Source organism: Cricetulus griseus, chromosome 6, assembly GCF_003668045.3.
Source record: "Cricetulus griseus strain 17A/GY chromosome 6, alternate assembly CriGri-PICRH-1.0, whole genome shotgun sequence".
NCBI classification, from domain to species: Eukaryota; Metazoa; Chordata; class Mammalia; order Rodentia; family Cricetidae; genus Cricetulus; species Cricetulus griseus.
In genome coordinates, this window is record NC_048599.1 from 105,917,848 (window position 1) to 105,936,058 (window position 18,211).

The 18,211-nt window shown below is 39.9% G+C and overlaps 1 protein-coding gene across 2 annotated transcripts in view; it reads left to right on the top strand.

The window, feature by feature from the left end:
* The window catches only part of Abcb11 (ATP binding cassette subfamily B member 11), a 73,467-nt gene extending 55,707 nt beyond the window's left edge, over positions 1-17,760 (top strand). For both annotated transcript variants that reach the window (XM_035446491.1, XM_035446492.1), the window contains exons 21-27: positions 1,839-2,042; positions 4,105-4,346; positions 6,208-6,364; positions 10,813-11,010; positions 14,106-14,312; positions 16,581-16,727; positions 17,560-17,760. In XM_035446491.1, coding sequence (XP_035302382.1) covers positions 1,839-2,042; positions 4,105-4,346; positions 6,208-6,364; positions 10,813-11,010; positions 14,106-14,312; positions 16,581-16,727; positions 17,560-17,760 — 1,356 coding nt within the window. The remainder of the gene's footprint in view (positions 1-1,838; positions 2,043-4,104; positions 4,347-6,207; positions 6,365-10,812; positions 11,011-14,105; positions 14,313-16,580; positions 16,728-17,559) is intronic.
* The last annotated feature ends 451 nt before the right edge of the window (positions 17,761-18,211 follow it).

Consider the following 18,211-nt stretch of genomic DNA (forward strand, 5'->3'; position numbering starts at 1 on the left):
TTATGAGTAACTCTACAATAAGCATAGACCCACAGATTTAGATATATATCCAAGAATGGGGTGACTGGATCCTGTGAGTGCCATTTTTAGTTTTGTTTTGTTTTTTGTTTTTTGTTTTTGAGGAACTTCCAGTTGTTTTCCATAATAGCTGTTCCATAATAGTTGTTTCCATAATAGGTCTTTCTTTCTTCTTCCTTCCTTCCTTTCTTCCTTTCTTCCTTCCTTCCCTTTCTTTCTTTCTTTCTTTCTTTCTTTCTTTTCTTGTGTGTGTGTTTGTGTTTGAGACAGGAGAGTTTACTATGCAGTTCTGGCTGTCTTGGAACTTACCATGTAGCCCAAGGTGGCTTTGAACTCACAGAGATCTGCCTGCCTCTGCCTTCCAAGTGCTGGGATTAAAGGGATATCACTCTCCAAACAGGGCTTATACTTTTACATGCTGTCTTGCTAATTTTCTTTCTTCCACTTCTGGATATAAAACCCCATTAAGCATGTTTTGTTAAGCTGGTTTGGTAGTCATAAAGTCCCTTAGTTGTTGCCTTTTGTTTTAATTACAATATTTTCCTTATTTATTCATGTGTTTATGCATACGTGGAAGTCAAAGGACAACTTTCAGGTATTGGTTCCCTCCCTTCCACCATGTGAGTCCTGGGGATTGACTTCAAGTTGACATGCTTGGCAGCAAGCACTTTTAACAGTTGAGCCATCTTGCTAGCCCAGAATACTCTTAGTTGTTAACTAAGGTAGAAAGTCCTTATTTTGCCTTTGATTCTGAAGGATTGCCTTCTTGGGTGTGGTGATCTATATTGGCAGTAATTTCTCCCAGGACTTAACGTATATCATTCCATGCTCTTCTAGCCTATAGTTTCTGCTGTGAGTCTAATATCAATGTCTTTACCTATGATTTGGTACTTTTCTTTTAAAGAGTTTAAGTTTATTTGTCCTTATTTTTTTTCTGCCAGTCTGACTATGTTGGGTTGAGAATCTTTCCTGGTTGTATGTCTCTGGGCCTCTATAGGGATCCTATTTGTGGGACGTTCATGCCTTCCCCAAGGTTAAGGAAGCTTTCTGAATAAGTTTTTATATCTTTAATCTTTTTTTGAACTCATATAAATCAATGATATAGACATTTGATCTTTTAGTAGCATCCCAAAGGTCTTGTAGTCACTCTTCATTTTCTTTTTTTTCCTTATTTTTGTTTAAATATGATAGTTTAAGAGAATCTCCCCTCAATATTGAATATGCTTTCTTCTACTTGGTGTAGTCTGTTAGTAAATTTCCAACTATATTTTAACCTAACTTATTGGTTCTTCATTTTCAGAATTTTTGATGATCATTTTCCAAAATTATTATTCACAACAGTTGATGGATGAATAGATAAACAAAATGTTGTCTATACATGCAACCAAATGTTTATACCTTCAACAGGAATTTGTAATATGTACCACAATGTAGATGAGTCTTGGATAAATATTATATAGCACCATTATATGAGATACCTAAAGATAGACAATTCATACAGACAGAGAGTAGAATAACAATTACCAGTGGCTCAGGGAAGGAAGGTGAGGCAATCATTTGATAGGTAAAGAGTTTTAAAGATGGAGAGGATGAAAAAGATTGAGTATAGATATGATAGTCACACACCATTTTGAGTGTTTTTTGTTTGTTTGTTTCTGTTGGGGGGTTGCTTGTTTGTATTTTATGTAAAAACTAAACATTGTCATATATATTTTGTTGCAATAAAAGAATCTAACTTTTGATACAAAATAGCTTTTCACATAATAATGTCTGGTAAAAAAGACCATGTCTGAGATGGGCTGATTGCTTCTGATTTGCAGGCTGCTGGCTGTCAAATTGGGATGATGGTCAATGCCTTCACTAACATTGCTGTGGCCATAGTCATTGCCTTCCTCTTTGCCTGGAAGCTCAGTCTGGTTATAATATGCTTCTTCCCCTTCTTGGCTTTATCGGGAGCCCTACAAACGAAAATGTTGACAGGATTTGCATCTCAAGAAAAGAAAGCTCTAGAGAAGGCTGGCCAGGTAATCTTATAGATCTAATTTTCCTACTTATGGCTGTGTGGTTGTCAAGTAAACTTTTTAAAATGATAAATACGAAAAGACACATGTGCCTCTGGCTGAAAGCTACGACAATAAGGCTTTGATGCTTCAGCTTGATTAGGCAAGGAGAAAGTGTGGTAAACATAGAAGCTTATATGTTTGATTTCCTCTCAGTCATTCATCCTACATTTTCTATATTCTCACTTGCAGAGGTGGACAGTTCTATTAGAGTTGTTGTTGTTTTCTTAGCTTCATGGTTCCTTGGAGTCTTGCTATCCACACAGAAAACATAGACTTTCAACTTTCACACTTTAGTGTTTGCTAGACTAGTGGCAAATATCTTTCTCAAATACAATCATGAGCTACAGAATAGAATTCAAGTACACTTAGGTTTTAAGTATTCTATTTATTATATTAGAATTAATATCTGAACACAAGGAATAAGTGAGATGATGATGGCATAGATGTTTGTCAATTAACACACACACACACACATACACACACACACACACACACACACACACACACATGCTGGGCATGGTGAAACTGTCTGCAAGATCCCAGAACTTGGGGGTAGAGACAAAAGGATCAGAAGTTCAAGGCTATCTTCAGTTTACATAGTAAGTTAGAGTTCAACCTGGTTACTAGAGATGCTGCTCAAATAACAATAACACAATGGAAGAGAAGAAGGGAAGGAGAGAGGGAGATATGGGATGAGGAATCAATAGATCACATATAGTGTGCATTCCTTTTGTTTTTTTCTTTTTGATGCTAGAGCTTGAACATAGGCACTCGAAAAGTGAGCTATACCCCAATCCTTTTATTTAGTGTCTTTTTAAATTTTTATATCTATCCTTTATCTATCTATCTATCTGTCTGTCTGTCTGTCTGTCTGTCTGTCTGTCTGTCTGTCTGTCTACCTATCTATTATTTTGAGACAGGGCCTCTCCAGGTTGCCCAGACAGCTTTGAATTCACCCTCGAGACCAAACTGGTCTTGAACTTAGGATCCTCCTATCTTAGCCTCCCAAGCATTGGTATTCTGGGCTTTTACTACCAGGCCTGAGTCACACACTCATGCTTTATAAACTCACTCATGACTGCCCTAGCTCTTTTGAGACAGAGTATATGACACTGTCCAAGTAGACAAAGAATTTTAGAAATAAATACAAAGCAATGTAGAAAATAGCATCTCTAATGAGGTATATCCCAATGCATGAAGTGTGGACCTTAAATTGTACTTAAACACATGCTCACCAGATAGACTGAAGATTAACTTATACTTAACTCCAATAATTCCAGTTAGCTGTTTTTAGAGAGGATGGCTTACTGGGCAGCAACGTATTAGAAAACTGTCTCTAGTAATTTAAATTTGTATTAAGTGAATGTTTTGTTTCAAAGACAGTGTTTTAGACATTTCAAAACAGAGAAATTTTTTCCATTCATTTATTTAGCTCTTAAATAAAGTCATGCACAATTATGATACATAATACAGTATGTTCACAATGGCATGGCTAAATTAAACCAATTAACATGTTATATCACACATATTCATCATTTTTGTTTTGAGAACACTTAAAGTATACTATCTCAAAACTTTTAAAGTATAGCATATTGTTATCAACCATATTTATCATGCTCTCAGTGGACCTCAAGACATCACAGAGTCCATGCCTCTTGTCCAACTGCAGTTTTATATCCTTAAACCAATTATTTCCCCATTGTTAAAAGACCCACATTGAAACCTAATAGCCACAATTCTGCTCTAAAGCAGAGAAATTTTAAAGCTTGTCCAGGGCAAGCATGGGAGACCTTGTCTCACACTGTCTCTTCCCCCAGTAAATGAAGGCAATGGAGCCTTGCTAGAACTGGGTAGGGACTGAGTTTAAGTGACAGATGACCGCATAGTTCAGTTGGGTTGACTCCCAGCAACTTCTCTGTGCAACTTTCTGCCATTCGTGACAAATCTAATCTGTGCAATGAGTGAAATGTCATGAAAAGACACTCCTACTACTTTTTGATTCCTCAGACTCTTTCCTTTTCAGATCACCGGTGAAGCCCTTGGCAGCATCCGCACTGTGGCAGGAATGGGTGTGGAGAGGAGATTTATTAAAGCCTTTGAAGTTGAGCTGGAAAAGTCATACCAAACAGCTGTTCAGAAGGCAAATATCTATGGACTCTGCTTTGCCTTTTCCCAGGCCATATCATTTCTTACAAGTTCTTCTGGCTACAGATATGGAAGTTACTTAATTACTGAGGAGGGGCTACATTTCAGCTATGTTTTCAGGTAAGCCGTATCCAAAATGGCTGTATGGGAGTGACACTCTAGGGAGAGTTGCCTGGATCTGTCACTTTACTTCCATGAGGCCCAGCAAACCATTCCCTCTAAAAAGCAGCTGGGTTTGTTCTTTTTCAAAGGTCTACAGAATGAGATACTTTTTCTGGGCTTGGTTGCTTCACAGACTTCTGTGTGTGTGTCTGTCTCCAGGAGGCCTTGGTGGCATGTCTTTCTCCAGGAGGCCTTGGTGGCATGTCTGTCTCCAGGAGGCCTTGGTGGCATGTCTGTCTCCAGGAGGCCTTGGTGGCATGTCTATCTCCAGGAGGCCTGGGTAGCGATTGAGCTCATTTCCCTCATGAATTATCTTAGAGGGTCATGTTCAACAGAAGAAGCCTGTCTTACATTGTGACCATGTTCAAGTCTCTCCATATTTCATTTACTCTTTGGCAAAGGAAACTGAAACAATGAAGCCGAGGATTAAGGACTTGAGAAATGAAATCCACATTTGGACTGAAGTGAAAAAAAAAAAGATGATCACAAACAAATGAATCATAAGATGACCTGTTGTAATTATATTTATACTTGTTAAAGCTGAGACTCTCGAGGCCTGGACGAAGATGGGCCCGAGGGCTGTTGTATTTGAAGCTTGCAAAGACAACTGATTTCTAGCCACTTCTCTAAGTAGAGATAGTGTAGGCTAGAGAAAGGTATCTCTGTTCTTTAAGACAGGGTCTGCTTACTTCCAGAGAGAGGGCCTAAGGGTGTACAAGAGGCCAGTCGTGAGGGCAGAGACATTCTTAAGTTTGGAGGGCATGGAGGCATGATTTTGTCACCTGACACCTTCCTTCCAGTGCTTTCTGGCTAGTCCACTAGCCCCACGTCAAGTCTCTTCTCTAAATCCTTGCATATTTAAAGATGCTAACCCAGACCAGGAATAAGCAACTCTTGAGTTCTTTCTGTCAGTTCATATGAGGTATGTAACAAATTATTGGCCAGCATGTGAGAATCAAGAGCCTATAGAAAACTTCCAATATGTGGTTTTGCTTTAAAAACTAGACAGTCATCTTTCAGTATTTCCTACTTCATCCCCAAAGCTTTCATTCTCTTAAGCCTTATCCTGGGCTCCTGGAGAATGTGGGTTTCCAGCCCTGACCTTGAAACAGTCAATGATTACAAGTTGAGCAGTAAGTTACATGCTTGCACACCCCTTACCTACCTATTATCCCACCCCACGAAGACTTCTGTGAAAGACGGTGTTGATGAGCAGCCTTACGAGCTGCTATGAACATCAAGGGCCAGGCAGCCTCATGGTTGTGTCTCATAACTCATTTAGTCATTTGTTCATTCATCTCTGAAGTCCATGTTGATATAGTTAGCAGCAGCTGGGCCAAACAGAAGGACACAGGCAATTGCACTTTCCTTATCCCATGGGAAACATGGCTTCTAAGGGGACCCAGCATAGAATAGGTACTTTGTTACCCACCACTGCCTCTGTCTTTTACACACCTGTAAGCGATTCCTGGAATGTTGCAATGGGAAGAAAAGCCAACTTAGTCCGGTCATCTTTCAAATTCCTGTCTGAAATAATTATTTTCAAAAGTCTCTTCCACTCCACCACCCCCAACAAAAATAGTTTTTAATGTGACAGATCTAGGATGTAGAGGTCTGAGGCCTACCCCATTCAGCCTACCCCTTGACCCCTTTACAGAGAGCACAATGTGAAAGCCACTAACCTTTCTAACTCCCACAAGACCAGACATGTCTAAAGTGACTTGATCAAGCTGTTTGGGGCTAGCACCTAAAGCTTTTGCCACTTAGACCTTCATACTACCCACAGCCCAGCTCTCACTCCCTGGCTGTTTGATTGCAGGTCGATCTCTTCAGTTATGTTGAGTGCAACAGCTGTGGGAAGAACCTTTTCTTACACCCCGAGTTTTGCCAAAGCTAAAATCTCAGCTGCACGCTTTTTTCAGCTGCTAGACCGAAAACCTCCAATTAATGTGTACAGTGGAGCGGGTGAAAAGTGGGTAAGTACTGGGCTGGGAGAGGTGTGTGGTGCATGCATGTGTGTGTGCATGCCTGTTCATGAGTGTGCATGGGTTTGTACACAAAAAAGCCATTGAAGATGATCAGATGATGCCATTTTAGATTCTAAATTTTAGCAGCCTGTAGGAGCTATAGATTTCACATTTGGGGCTGGATACCTCATGGTCACTTAATTTCTGCATTTTGACCAGTTGTGGACCTTTCTAATAGTCTCTATCTGCTGCATAAAAGGTAAGATGATTTTTTTGATAATTTTGATGAAATGTAAGAACTGCACTCATCTATGGATACAAGAATGAGTAGTTAGAAAACTATAGTACTGTAGAAATACAGTAGTAGCTTCTTCCCCAAGGTCTGTGGGTTCTCGAGTCATGAGAGTTTTTCTGGTTAGGTTTACAGTACCAGGTATGAGTTCCTTCCAACTGAGGAGGCTTGAGGTACACTTAGATAGCTCTTTGTTTCCCCCAAGATACAAGTGCTAATATTGCACTGAGTGGGGAATCTTGTTGGTCCTGCCATTGTTGTGGTTCTCAGGCTTTGCCGCTGAGTAGGGCTGTGAATAACTTCCTTGGTAACTTGAATAGTGTCTTCCAACAGCATGAGAATTAGCCCTCAGAGAGGAGGTTTCCAGGTCAGTACTGGCTTGACTTCCCTTAGTCTTGCAACTGAAGTATATGATGACTTCAGCAATAGAGTTCTGTCTTCATGCTCTTGCAGGTAACCAACAGCAGTGGCAATAGCCTATATTGTAAGGGGGGTCTCTTGGACCCCATTCCTGCACAAGAATTCATAGGGAAGTATCCTGTACCTAGTTCTGGAGGTTTGTGTTAGTTAGACAGACAGACAGACAGACAGACAGACAGACAGTCAGACAGTCAATGGCTTCTGGAGGAGCATCATTCTACTGTATGGGGTAACTGCATTAAAATTATAAGTATAGATATATAAGTACTTTAAAGTAAGCTTATAAAATAATAGGTTTTGCTATTGTTTTTCCAAATATCCTTGGTGTTATTTATCTCCTGTCCCACTTTCTATTACCCCCTCTCTTCCACCTTCAATTTAATACCCACTTCCATTTTCCCCTTTCCTCCTTCATAGCAACTATATTCTGCTATTATCCTCTCTAGGTTCTGGTATTCTCCTCTCTCAAGCTCCTTCTCACCCTCCCTCAGTGATTTTTCTTTCCTTTCCTGGATCCTGTGGTTACTCCAGTATATCATCTCCTTTCAGGAACTATCCAGGTCTCCTAAAAATGGCATTAATTCATTCTGAGAGCAATGGCCATCAAAGTCCAAACCACTGTATTCCAAGATTAGCCTCTCACTTCTTAAGTGTTCTATACTACTTCTTACATTATCACATTGGGCAGGGTCCACATATATACTCTTGTAAGACATACCCATATAAATTATGGTGAACGCTGTATTTTGTAGAATATACATGAATGAAGAATGAATGAAGACATGTGACTTTTCAGACCTATCTGGCCATGCTTTCTTTTTTTCTTAGAAAGAAAATTATTTTACATGTCAATCCTAGGTCTCTCTCCCTCTCCTCCTGCCCTGCTACCACCCCCCCCAACTAAAACCCTACCCATCCCATACCCTTTCTGCTCCCCAGGGAGGGTGAGGCCTTCCATAAGGGGGTCTTCAAAGACTGTCATATTCTTTGGGATAGGGCCTAGGCCAACCCCCTTATGTCTAGGCTCAGGGAGTATCCCTCCATGTGGGACGGGCTCCCAAAGTCCATTCCTATGCTAGGGATAAGTACTGATCCACTACAAGAGGCCTCATAGATTTCCAAGGTCTCCTCACTGACACCTACATTCAGGAGGTCTGGATCAGTCCCATGATGGTTTCCCAGCTATCAGTCTGGGGACCAAGAGTTTTCTCTTGTTCAGGTCAGCTGTTTCTGTGAGTTTCACCAGCCTGGTCTGGACCCCTTTGCTCATCAGTCCTCCTTCTCTGCAACTGGATTTCAGTTCAGTTCAAGGTTTAGCTGTAGGTATCTGCTTCTACTTCCACCAGCTGCTGGATGAAGGCTATACAATGGCATATGAATTAGTCATCAATCTCATTATCAGGAGAGGGCATTTAAGGTATCCTCTCCTCTGTTGCTTAGATTGTTAGTTGGTGTCATCTTTGTAGCTCTCCAGACATTTCCCTAGTGCCTGATTTCTCTCTGAACTTATAACATTTCCCTCTATTATATTATCTCTTATCTTGCTCTCTCTGGCCATGCTTTCTGCTGATGTTTTGGTATGAAATAGAAAGGCTAGATCTTTTTGTCCCGTAATACTGATTTGATTCATATTCATCTAGGTTCAAGTTTTAGCTCACGCGAATTACATAAAATTAGTGAATATTCAACCAACTATCCTTCCTTTTTTAATTTATTTAACATCAAGGGGCTTTTAATCTTGCTTGCCTATTTAAACAATTTTTCATATGCTCAAGGGAACAAAGGCCAGTAAAGCTAAGCTAAATTATGAAATTCTTGGTCAAGTAACTTATTTTCCCTTCAGCTTGATGGAGTTATTCTCTGTAAATGTTTACCCTTTTTCTAGAGTTCATAATTCAGATAGTGTTTTTAAATTAATGTTTTATGTTATCATATATAGTAATAGGCTCGTCACAGCACTTACATACATGCACACACCATTATACTTTATGATCAGTTGTTCCCTCTCTCACTTCCTCCTTCACCCTCCATGCTCCTAAAACTCCCCTCAACTTGATTCCCTTTCTCTAACTAAACTGTCCCTATTCTGCTTTCTGATTACATGCATGATATTGCTTTCTCCCCCCACACTGCCCTCAGATCTCTCCCTCTAGTTTCATGAGCTATACACAGATACATACAGGTACATACCCACATATACATACATATGTTATTTTACTTTATTTTTAAATTATGTGTATGTCCGTATGTGGGCTTGTGCATATGAGTGCAGTACCTAAAGAGGCCAGAAGAGGGCATTGAATCTCCTGGAGCAAAAGTTACAATCAATGAGGTACCCAACATGAGCGCTGGAATCAAATTCAGGTCTTTAGGAAGAATAGTGCATGCTCTTACACTCTGAGCCACCTCTCTGGCCCCCATAAATTTAGGTTTTGAGTATAAGAAAAAACATTGCGTTTACCTCTCTGAATCTGTCTTATTTTGTTCAATGTAATGATTTATAGTTCCTCCACTTTCCTGAGAATGTTGTGGTTTAATTTTTTAGGGCTATGTAAAATTCCATTATGTATTATTCTTTATGAAGTTATTTGTTGATGGATATCTAGGCTGGCAAAGTAACCCAAGAACTGAAAACTGGAATTGCATGAAATTAAAATATTCTGCATGAAATGAAACTATCCCAGAGTGAAGGAACTACAGAGTAGGCAAAAAAAAAAAAAAAAAAAAATTCCCAAATATACAAAAGATTGATATTTGGGATCTAAAATTCCCCAAACCAAATTATCCAAACAATAAATGGGCTAAGGGGCTGAATCAACAGTCCTCACACAAATGGCAAAAGACACTTGAAAAAATATTTGACATCCCTAGCCGTCAGAGAAATGCAAATAAAGCTGCTTTGAAAGACTATATAAGCCCAGTCAGAATGACCATGGTCAAGAAAATAAATGACAATAAGTACTGGTGAGGATATAGGGAAAGACTCTAATTCACTGGTGATAAAATGTAAACTTGTGAAGCCACTATGGAAATGAGCATGGAGTTTCCTTTTTAAAAAAAAAAATTGAAAATAGACCTACCACATGACTCAGCTATGTCATTCTAGGGTATATACCTGAAGCCAACATTCTAGAGACACTTTCATATCCATGCTAATTGTGGCATTTGTCACAGGCAGCCAGAAAATGGCTGTTATTTTCCACCAGATAGTTTGAAACACACTAAAATATCCATCTTTGTGGCACAGACTCCAAACAACTTTGTTTTCAATTCATTATTTTAAAGAACAAGTTATAACAACTCAGAGAATTGCTGGCTTCCTTGGTGCATCAACTTTGCTGTTTTCTTCCACTCTAACTATAAAGGAATGGGTGATGAGGAACTACCCTCAGTTCAGAATGAGGTTAAGAGATCATATGTCTTTAATTTCCCTGTCTCTCTTTGTGCTACACCTGCCAGCACTGGGAAGAAAATGCAATTTTGCAGTGGTATTCCCTTGCTTGCTTGTTTTGGAGCAGAGTCTCCCTATGTAGCCCAGCCTGGCCTCCAGTGAACTCACTATCTTCCTGCCTCGACTTCCTGAGTTCTGGGATTACCTTTGTGTGCCGTTACCCTGACTAGAATGTCACTCATTGAGTTGCTGTTTCATAATGCATAATTCCATACCATTGTGTACATTTAGGTCCATTTCCCATGTTTTAGGCTCCAGCAGGAGCACAGGTAATTCCAGTCCTCTCATTCACAGGACAACTTCCAAGGGAAGATTGATTTTGTTGACTGCAAATTTACATATCCTTCTCGACCTGATAGCCAAGTTCTCAATGGCCTCTCAGTGTCCGTGGATCCAGGGCAGACACTGGCTTTTGTTGGAAGCAGTGGATGCGGCAAAAGTACCAGCATTCAGCTCTTGGAACGCTTCTATGACCCTGACCAGGGGAAGGTGGTGAGTGGGGCAAATGCCTTCAAGAATTTTGCTTTCTGTATAAGATCTTCCCCCAAGTAGTCTCCAAGGCTGAACCTTGCCAGATTGAAGTGTTTGTCTTAGACCCTTGCCCCTGTGGATGTGTTCATTTCCATCATTTGCTGGTTGACCTGATTCTGCCCCCCCCCCCAGTTTCTAACATCACATTCTTCCCAGTTCCAGATGGCCTGCTGACCAGTTAGGAAAGAAAACTGGACACACTGCAAAGCTGGGGACGAGTGTATTTGATAGCCATTTACTTACCCGTAAATGGAGCAGAAAGTGCAGACTAATCAGGAAACTAATGGCTGGGGATGGAAAAAGTAGGGTGACAAGGGACACAATGATTAAGTAAGCAAGACAAGGGAGCAAGCATGGAAAACTTGAGACAATCTGGTCCAAGAAGCTTAAGCCTACCTAATAGAGAAAATCACAGGGATAAATTTTTGGCAAGGATAGTTGAAACACGGTGAACAGCTTTATTGCTGGTTCTTCTAAGTACTTCTTCCTCTCTTTTCCTCCTCCCTCTTCTCAGGTAATATATTCATCAGACTAGACAATCAAATAAGAAAGATTTTTCTTTTTTAATTTTTATTTTATTTTATTAGTTCAAATTAGGAACAAGCTTGCTTCAGATGTCAATTCCTTCTCCCTCTCCCTCCCCCCCCACACCCCACCTGCCCCTAGCTATCCCCTCTCCACTCCCCAGGCAGGGTAAGGCCCTTAAAAGGGGCTACCCAAAGTCTACCACATCATCCTGGGCCAGGCCTAGGTCCTTCCCCATATGTCTAGGTCAAGAGAGCATCCCTTCATATGGGATGGGCATAAGAAAGATTTTTAATTGAAGTAACTTTAATTTAATTCCTCTGTGTTTCTTAGCTCAAAGACAACTTCCTTCCTACTTCATGTTTCGTGTTCTCCTAGTAATTATTACTTCTGTGTCTCTAAATGCCCCAATTTCTGTTTTCATGATTTAACTAAGAATCTCTGCTGCTTTATTTATTTTTCCCCAACATATGCCAGTACTGTTAAAAATGCTCCTTCTGATCTTCCTGAATAGTATAATGTTCACTGCAATGGGGACAGGTAAGGTTTTGAAGAGAAAACATGAGAGAAAAGTGAGGTTCTCTTACATAGAACAAAGAAAAGAAGCAAGCAGATATTAGCAGAATCCAGGAGATATGAAAATAAGGAGTAGGCATCAATTGCCTGTGCTTCATGACCCTTGCTGTTATTGATTTTAGATGTAAAGATTTAAATTTATTTGCAAGTATTTGGGGACTGACAAACCTAGGAGGTGCATTGCCCTAGAGATCTGATCTCTAGAAGGGAAAGAGCTCCGTTTTCCAAAATGCCAGCTCTGCCATGTCTATTGTCCAGGTAGATGTAAACTGCTGCAGTCTGAATCCACCATGTTTGACCTCTCCAACATTAGCATGTGCACTAAGTATGTTTCCCTTTTGAACACATTGAATTCTCTGGTCTCTGGAAGAAGCAATCATTTCACAATTTCTTGCATTTAAGAGGCACAATACATTTTGTAAGCTCATTGTAAAATGTATGTGTGAAGACTGTAAGTCGGAAAACTCTGCTTTAATCCATTAAAAACAATCCTCTTTGCTTTTAGACAATCTACCAAACACAGGTACCGTATGTTCAATATTTAATTAGGCATCTATGATATGCTCAGTACTGTCTAGAGATTCTTCAGCAACATGGAACATGTCTTCTGTTTCCTAACCCTAATCCTGACTAAATATTAAGTTGTGCTTTGCAGGAATAGGTGCTATGGGAAATGCCTCAGGCTGAGTAAGGACTAACTCTGCTGTCCTGAGGGCTGCTGTCCTCACCTTTTTCTTTTTAAATAGTGTTTACCTAAAATATATCCTGCTTACATTATTTGAAACAGTCTATTTTTTTCTGAAATCACACTGTTAAATACTTTACCATCAATATGTTAGATTTACTCTGCCTTTGGAGTAGAATGTTCAGAATCGTAAGTGAACCAACTTAAATAGCACAACCTCCGGACTGTGAGTTCCCAGGGAACATACAGAACACAGACTGTTTCCATGGTGCCTCCTGGCAGATGATTCCATATGTGTGACAGTAACTAAGAGAACAATTATAGTTTCCCCTGGACTTATTAACTCATCTGTCCAGAGAATATTGTCAATAAAGCCAAGGACACAGGTTTGATCTTCATGGCATCTAACAGCATCTGTCTGTCTCTCCCCATGACCCCAGCCCCTACCCTCTCCCTCTCCTTTGGCAGAGTCACAAAGCCTTAGAATACAAAAAGTATGCATATCTGAACAGACTAGGCTATGTCCAGACTAAAGGAGAGCTTTCTTTCTTAACTAAATACTGTCCTGAGATCCTTTCTCATTTATATAATACCTGTGGAGCTAGAGTTTGAGGAAAACAACATCAAAACAAACAGCTTTGAAGGCATGCCTATCAGAAACAAGTTCCAGAGGCCACAGGTTTCTGGATGTTTATTCCCCCAGGTCTGTAGAGATGTTCACTCTTTTTTGTTTTTGTTTTTTTTTTTTTTGTTTTTTTTTTTTCTTCCAACTTTAAGATTTTTCTTAAAGAGTTTCTTTAAGAGTTTTATTTTTTCTTCCTTTTAAAAAATTTAAATTAGAAACAAGCTTGTTTTTACATGTCAATCCCAGTTCCCTTTCCTTCCCCTCCTCCGCTGCCCCCCACCGACCCCCTGTCCCATCTCCTTTCTGCTCCCCAGGGGGAGTGAGGCCTTCCATAGGGGATCTTCAACGTCTGTCATATCATTTAGAGCCAAGTCTGTCATATCATTTAGAGCAGGGTCTAGACTCTCCTCCATGTGTCTAGGCTGAGAGAGTATCTCTCTATGTGGGGAATGGGCTCCATTCCTGTACTAGGGATAAATACTGATCCACTACCAGAGGCCCCATAGATTTCCTAGACTCCAAACTGGGGATGTCCACTCTTAAGCAGAACAAATGCATTGTCCAGCACCTAACTCCACCATAGGAACTTCCCTCACTGCTGGCACACTAACACTTCTTGCCCTTTTTTGTCATCTCTTTTGGCAGATGATAGATGGGCATGACAGCAAAAAAGTCAATGTGCAGTTCCTCCGTTCACACATTGGAATTGTTTCCCAGGAGCCTGTGTTGTTTGGCTGTAGCATAATGGATAACATCAAGTATGGGGACAACACCAAAGAAATCTCTATGGAAAGAGTCATAGCTGCTGCAAAGCAGGCTCAGCTGCATGACTTTGTCATGTCACTCCCCCAGGTAAACACCAACTCTATTGTTCTGTACAGGAACACAGTGCTGTGGAGTTAGGATACCCAGAAAGCAACGGGACTGTAGCTCAAATTCAAAGGCAACACTATTTATTTTCCAGTGTCTTGTGTTGTCTTAGTTTTTAAAGCAAAACAAATGTCCTCTATCACCACATATTAGAAAGTGTTACAGTGTCAAACAAAATGGATGCTGTAGAATTGCTGTATATAAAACAATACCCATAGAGCATAACACAACCTGGTAGAAAGAAATCCAGAGGTTTAACATAGGTTTGAATGCAAGCTTTCTCATTAATTACCCGAGTGTGTAATTTTGGGATGCCTACCTATCCAATCTGATATTGTCGATTCCATCTGCAAAATGCAAGGAAACTCCAAAATATTAAAAAGGGAGCATAGAGGTCAAAGGTTAGGGTAATAGATTACTGCTAGAGTTCATGCATGAAGACTCTGGGTTCAAAAATCAGCCACACAAAGAAAGCTGCAGCAGCAATTGACAGCCATCCTTTCTTCGAAGTAAGTGTGTGTGTGTGTGTGTGTGTGTGTGTGTGTGTGTGTGTGTGTGTGTGTGGTAGGTTAAGTTGCATCTGTCTTGCTGCCTTTTATTTCTCCAGAGTCGAGTCTGAGTTTGGTGGTCTCTACTATGCATTTTTCATTCACCAGGAATCTTTCTTGGTGATTATTTAATTACAAGAAATCTTTGTTTAATTACAAGAAAATTGTTTAATTACAAGAAACAAATACAAGAAAATGTAAAATCTGTTATAGGCTGCAGCCTTCTCCACTCCAGATTTTACAATACCAGTTGGAAATTGCTTTTTTTCTTGGATTGTAACATTTGTAAACTGTCTGCTTGCGGTGTGCTTTTTTCTTTCTTTGCTTGCTCTTTTAATGGTCCCTCAGACATAGGCTCATGTCCTTCTAAGCTGGGCAGCCTAACAAGCAAGCATATTGAAAATCCTAAATTGAACAGCAAAGGAACATTCTGAATATGTGTGCTTGCTAGTGTGCCTAAAAGCAAAGATTTTTTAAACTTACTAAAGCAGTGTTTTCCTATTAAAAATGCTCGCAGACATTTTACAATGTGATAACAAAATGTACCGTGCCTATGAAATGCAAGAATTCATAATAATTTTTCTCGGCTCTCTCCTGTCTTAGTTGAACTTTTTCAGGAGGCAAGGACAGGAAACACAAGCAGGCAGGTTAGAGTAAGGGACAAGAACAGAGGACCAGAAACTAGATAGGTCAAGACTTAACTTCATATTTGTTGTTTACTGCTTATTTGCCTTTGTTCAATCGCCTTGCTTTTCTATGCCTCAGTTTTATAATGTATAAAATCAAAAGAATTTAATTTCTGTGGTTATGAAATGGTACTCTATTCAGAATAATTAGCTAGCTGTGGTGTGCATACCTTTAATCCCAGCATTTGGGAGACAAGGACAGGAGTTTGTTAGTTTGAAGCCTTCCTGTTCTATGTAGAGAGTTCCAGGACAGCCAGGACTACACAGTAAGACCTTGTCACCCTGTCAAAGAAGAAGAGGAGGAGGAAGAGGAAGAGGAGAAAGGAAGAAGAGGAAGAGGAGAAGGAGCAGCAGCAACAACAACCACACATTCCTCAATGCCAATTAAATACTGTATGAATGTTAACTACTTTTAACTTAGCTGTACTGGGTATCTAGCCAGATATTTTCTTTCCTAATTTCATAAAAAAATCCACAGGAGATATGTGTGCTAAATACTAACATTTCATTTTACAGGTAAGTTTGTGGCTCAAACACATTTAAACAAGTCGTATGATATTCACAAGGCTAGTAAGCTACAGAGCATAACCAAGGCTTGTGTCCCAGAATGTTTTCTCAAGGGAAGAAGTCAACTAGAAAGCCTTTAAAGGCTTCTCTACCCCTGGGATTAGCCTATCTTGCAAAAGATCTTTGGATGAAAGTCTGGAAATCAGAGAATCCCAAAGCAAGGAAGATCTGCTATGTGCTATCTGCTGGACATAGGAAGGGATCAAAAGTATAACCCTTAAAGAACTGTAGAGATGGGAATCCCCCCCATTTTTCCAGCCCAAACTTCATATATTTAATATTCTAAGCAGATTTGATATATTTTATTGCATTCAATCCCTGTTTCTAATTTCAAGAAAAGAAAAAAAATTGAACTCACAGCAGAGTTATTATTGTGGGCTCCAAACAGTACATGAGCAATGGCTGTATTCTCTAGTTTTCAAACTTGCTATGTTTTTTTTTTCCCCTAGAAATATGAAACTAATGTTGGGACCCAGGGCTCTCAACTTTCTCGAGGGGAGAAACAGCGCATTGCCATTGCCCGGGCCATTGTACGTGATCCTAAAATCTTGCTACTAGATGAAGCCACATCTGCCCTAGACACAGAAAGTGAAAAGGTATGTGTTAGTTTTCTAAACTCCTAGGTTACTGGGGAGGAGTCTTTGTTGAAAGATTTGTGCATATAAAATGACACTATTTTCAGGTGTCTTAATCATTTGTAGTGGAAACTGACAATATTTTTCTTAGGGAGCAAAAGACAGTAATATACAAATAATGCTCTAAGAGGGCTACTGTCACTAAAAAGAACTTTACTTTAAAATAGTTGTTCTATAAGACACTTTGCGTTAAATGACGTTTTTCAAAGGCAAGTAATTCATTTTCTTGTATAAATTAAAACAATTCAGGTCATCCATGAAACATAACATGTTTTATAGCTTTCAGATTATGTGACAGAGTAAGTAGGCCATACAAAACACCTAAAAGGAGGTGGTAGCCATGTGGAGTTTCCACAGTAGATCATGTAGGTGAGAGAACAACTATGAAATTCAGAGTTTATGATCTACATCTTTAAAAATCAGGATTTCATTTTCGAGCATGCTAACATGTCCTCATTGAAGGGAGTATCAGAAACCATTGACTGTTCCCATGCTTTGCTTTTTGGTTTTGTCTTAGAAAATTGGACAATTTAGTATTGTGAAATTACACAGTCACATTTTATTTAACTCATTCTTGCATCACTGAACTTTCTTAGTGAGTGGGCTGCAATTTAAATAAAGCATAGCTGGACTGTATGCACAGCTATTTGCTTCATCTCCTTAAGTGCTCAGTCTTTGGGGTTACCCCTAAGCACAGAGCTCTTGCTCGGCTGCTATTTGAAATGGACCCTCACAGTAGTGGGCTGGGAACAATCCTGCATCTTTTTATTGACTCACCATCTTCTTTTTGTAGACTGTGCAGATTGCTCTGGACAAAGCCAGAGAGGGTCGGACCTGTATTGTCATTGCCCATCGATTGTCTACCATCCAAAACTCAGATATCATCGCTGTCATGTCACAAGGGGTGGTGATTGAAAAGGGGACCCATGAAGAACTGATGGCCCAGAAGGGAGCATATTACAAGCTGGTCAGCACAGGAGCCCCTCTTAGTTGACCTGATTCAAGACGAACTTCACACACAGATAACAATGCATCAAGTCCAAGAGGGCTACAGGTTGTTGTAACTATACAGAGAATCGTTAGTGTTTTACAGATATAGTCACCCACTGGGATCCAAGCTAATTTTGAGTGACCTTCAGTAACAACTCATTTTGAAACGTTTGTGTAGAAAAGTGAGACCCTACGGTTAGAGGGAATGAAAATCTAAGGTCAGGCAGCTGCTTACTTACTACCTAGTGCTGCTCTGGGTGGGAGCTGATCTAGGACTTAGTGAGAGGGCAAGGAGTCCTCCTTTGGGGCAGAGAACTATCTCTTGCCCTTGTGAAAGCTCCTTGTACACTAAGCCTGCTGTGTCACCTGCACTCAAGTGTCAAGGTCAAGAACTAAGGACTCAAGGCTACTGCTATTTCTTGATTACGTTTTGTTTGTTTTCTATAGGGAATCAA